General features: G+C 37.9%; 1 protein-coding gene across 1 annotated transcript in view; it reads right to left on the bottom strand.

Annotated features, from left to right (window-relative positions):
* SCN7A (sodium channel, voltage-gated, type VII, alpha subunit) overlaps nucleotides 1-3923 on the bottom strand; it is a 46218-nt gene that overhangs the window by 23920 nt on the left and 18375 nt on the right. Inside the window, exons 16-17 of the mRNA XM_010143234.1 lie at nucleotides 3119-3475; nucleotides 759-1211 (exon numbers count right to left, since the gene is read on the bottom strand). Of these exons, the coding sequence (XP_010141536.1) occupies nucleotides 759-1211; nucleotides 3119-3475 (810 nt within the window). The remainder of the gene's footprint in view (nucleotides 1-758; nucleotides 1212-3118; nucleotides 3476-3923) is intronic.

The raw sequence follows: 3923 nt of genomic DNA, 5'->3' as shown, positions 1-3923 counted from the left end.
CCTGCTGAAATCCATGATTTTGCTTTCCCCCTCTGTCTGCAGCTGCTGACAAATGACTACCTTCCTAAAGCTGACCCAGTTTAGGGTCAGGCAGTTGTCTTTGAAGTTACTGGTTGAAAACTCCCACAAACAAGCAAAAAATTAGTATTTTTTAATTCAGTAATTCTATTTTTTTGCATCATTTTTACTTGCCATATTCACCTTATAATACTGACATTGTTCCCTTGGCTTTTTCCCATCTTTTTAGCTTTGGAACTCAAAACCTGTTCTTATTGCTCTCATTAGCCTGAGTTAGCACCTCTGTTAGATTATCCAGTAGAAATAATGTTGATTCCTGTAGAATTACGTGAACTTTAAAAATCAGGTTATTAATATTCTTTATTAATATCTTTTCTAATCTTTTTAAATATCAGCTCACTTTCATCCTTACTTCATGAAAATATTATATACAAGAAAAATGTCTGTTGTCTCTGTTTATTCTGTACATACATATTACTGTGTCTATCCAGCTAAAAATTCAGAAAAGCTTGTTTTTCAAAACCCATTTTTAAATGGGTTCGTATATGCTTATGCAGTTCTGCCTCCATTTTGTACTCTCTTTAGTTCCACTTCCCCAATAAACTTCAGTTTATCGACTCCCAGTACAGTTCAATCTCAAATCACAATCGCTTTCTATTTCTAAGCAGGAAGAGCCATACTATGAAATAATACAATTGGCATAAATCATTCGTACAAAATATAAAATATTTAAATTTTACCTCCGTGCTCTCCTCCAAATCTGAGTCACTGCTAAACTCTTCTGTATTTAGATGTTCAAAATCAGATTCTCCAACAGCTATTGGTACTGTAACAGTAAGGCTTGGGTTGTTTATGAATGATGTATAATCACTGCCACCTATAACAGTGGCCATTCCATTCTCATTTTTGTGATAATTCGTATCTATCCTTATTTCGGCGATGGTACGCTTGGAAAAGCAATTGTCTCTCTCACCATTCAACTGATCTGTTGCTGTTCTTTGATTTGCAACAGCTTGTTTCCCCCAACAAGACTTTTGGACACATTCACCTGCTTTTTTCTTCACATAAGCTATTCCCCTCTGAATTCTTGCAACAGCAATCTGTAAGTTGTTCATTTCATTATCATCCTCTGTAGGAGAAAGGCTGTCTGAACTAAATGAACTCAGCAGCAAGGCCAGAAAAAGGTTCAATACCTAAAAAAAAATTAAAAAAAAATACAGCTGAATTTTCACAGTTAATTTTTTATTCACATGCTTCTTCTATCATCCCGTGTTTTCCTTTGCTGGACACGATTCTGGAAATTACACAGCAAATAAAATGTAAATGCCGTTTAAGCACTACGCCTGCCCTATACACCAGTGCAGGGGGTTTTGTGGTTCTGCATTGCTGTGTGACTATGAAGATGCTTGTTAACTCTTTTTCTGCTTGTGTTTGTAGAAGATAAGAAACAAATGGTTCTTTGGTACTGACTGAACAGAACCAAAACGTTTACTTCTCTGGCACAGCGAAGCACTCGGCAACAAAAGACATAGCCGGTCTGTGCAGAAAACAGTTTTCTTAAATGCTGGTCCACACTCACAAAAATATTCTGCTGTATGCAACTTAAAATAACGAAGAAGGGCAACCCATCTCCTGACTCTCATCCTTTTTCCATGGCAAGACAAAACATTGAGGAGGTATCAGTTATACAAACCCCGAGTTTACCAGGAGCTCAAATGGTACTAGGAGAGCCAAAGAAGCAGAGAAACAGCTCTTAAAGCCTTCAGATCAGTTCTTCTACTCAGCTTTCAAGACAATGGGGTAAGACTATGTTTTGGCAACACAGAAAGGCAACTGGATAACAGAGCCCTGAATGTACAGAAGAGATTGTCTACTTACATAAGAAATTCTACTAGAGCTATGGTATAAAACCAGAACACAGTAAATACTGTGAAAAAATTCACAGAGATGGATACTTCACAAAGTTCTATCTTCTGGTTTGAAAACTATTTAAGGAGGATGTTTTGTCTGGTCAACCAGTTTCACAGTTCTCTTCTCTATAAGACAATAAATTTGTAGAAAATCCTGGAGCAATGGCTCAAATAGGCTATGCTACTAGTAGTAATGCATGACTGGTTTAAACATAATTAGCTTATTCCTGTTTGAAATTTTATTCCTAAAGAATGCCTCCAGGATGGCTAATTTTTTGCTCCTGACAGTTGCCTAAAGAAAAGATGTAGAGTAATACAGGAAGATTCAGCAGGCAATGAGAAAGGCAGAGCAAAAGGCAGAGCAATTAAGTCCTGAAATACTGGTGAGTTAACAAAAATGTGTTTAAAAAGTCATTATACACTGTAACATACAAGCTGGTACAGATCTGAGGCTTTGCTCTGAAAGAGAAAATGAAGATGTAATACAGATCGCTTTAAAAGCATCTGTAAAAAGCACTTAAGAAATAGGAAGCAAAAGGGTGAAGAGGTGAAAGAAAACATGAAGTATTTGAATCTGTTTTTTCTGTAGAACTGCTGCCTTCCAATCCAAGTTTCCTTAATCCATTTGCATAAAAGTTGGTTGTGCAGCAAGCAGGGCTCAAAATGGCTTTAATTTCTGAGTCTTAAGAACGTTAAAGCAGTCTTCTAGATAGGAGAGAGCAGAAAATGTGAATTAAAAAAAAAACCCAAGCAAAACACCTGGCTGTGTGAGATTGGAAGTGGTGCCTCAATCAGCTAGGGGAAAAACGGCCCTTCTACGTCCTCTTCTGCAAACGGCAAACTCCCATCCTGGGAGCAGAACACTTGCGGCACCTTTGCGGTTCTCTCTTTCCTTCGGTAACCAAGAGTACTCCACAAAAACGTGAACACACAACACTTCTCTCTCTCACCCATATGCTCTGAACTGCACTGCAGACCCCTGAGGGAGCCCATCCTCTAAGCTGAGGATTCGATAGAGGACCAGAAATCTAACAAACAAAAACCTCTATTTCAGAACCCATACTTGTAATGAATTCAACATCATGAAAACCATATTTAAACAACATATTTAATAATGCTTAAAAACCTCATTATTGGCTCTGTAACCATTCCTTCTCTAAATGAATTCTCAAATTATTTTGGCTACATACCACTAGGTTTCCAATCACCATGACCATCATGAAGACAGTAAGGCACATGGGTTGGCCTGCAACCTCCATGCAGTCCCACATCGTTTCTATCCATTCTCCACACAACACTCGGAATACAATCAGGAAAGAGTGGAAAAAGTCACTCATGTGCCAGCGTGGGAGTTCACAGTCACTGGAGATCTTGCAGACACATTCCTTGTAGCTTTTCCCAAAGAGCTGCATCCCAACCACAGCAAAAATGAACACAATGATGGCCAGCACCAGGGTCAGGTTCCCCAGAGCCCCCACTGAGTTGCCAATAATTTTTATCAGCATGTTTAGAGTTGGCCAAGACTTTGCCAATTTGAAAACTCGCAACTGAAAAATAAAGATACAGAGGAATTATTTGCAGTAGTTCCCAAAATCTTATGGAAATAAACAACAGTTTATGAACTAGTGGCTCTCAGCAACGACAAAAAGAAGAAACTTCAGCATGATTCCAACAACTATAACAGAAACAGAAGCCTCAAAATCCACACATTCAAAGCTTAAGAAAGTTTAGAATTGGCTCTTTTTTTGTGTAACATATCTGTATTCTTTTCTACATGAAAGAAAGAGCACACCTATGAATTTGTTTGGATAGAGTATTCTGAACGTGGCACGTATCTCAACCATCATATGCAAAAACAAATTAAAAAAAAAAAGGCTCAGATTTCTTCTGAAGGAAAAGAAAGGATTCTGAAATCTTCAAAGAATGGGGTCTGCCAAAGAAATACTGTCTCCAAATTCAAAAAGGATCAGACAGACCCACCGTACGAAAATAAAA

The sequence above is a fragment of the Buceros rhinoceros genome, unplaced genomic scaffold, assembly GCF_000710305.1.
Source record: "Buceros rhinoceros silvestris isolate BGI_N320 unplaced genomic scaffold, ASM71030v1 scaffold10369, whole genome shotgun sequence".
Lineage (NCBI taxonomy): Eukaryota > Metazoa > Chordata > Aves > Bucerotiformes > Bucerotidae > Buceros > Buceros rhinoceros.
This window is presented reverse-complemented; position numbering and strand designations above follow the sequence as displayed.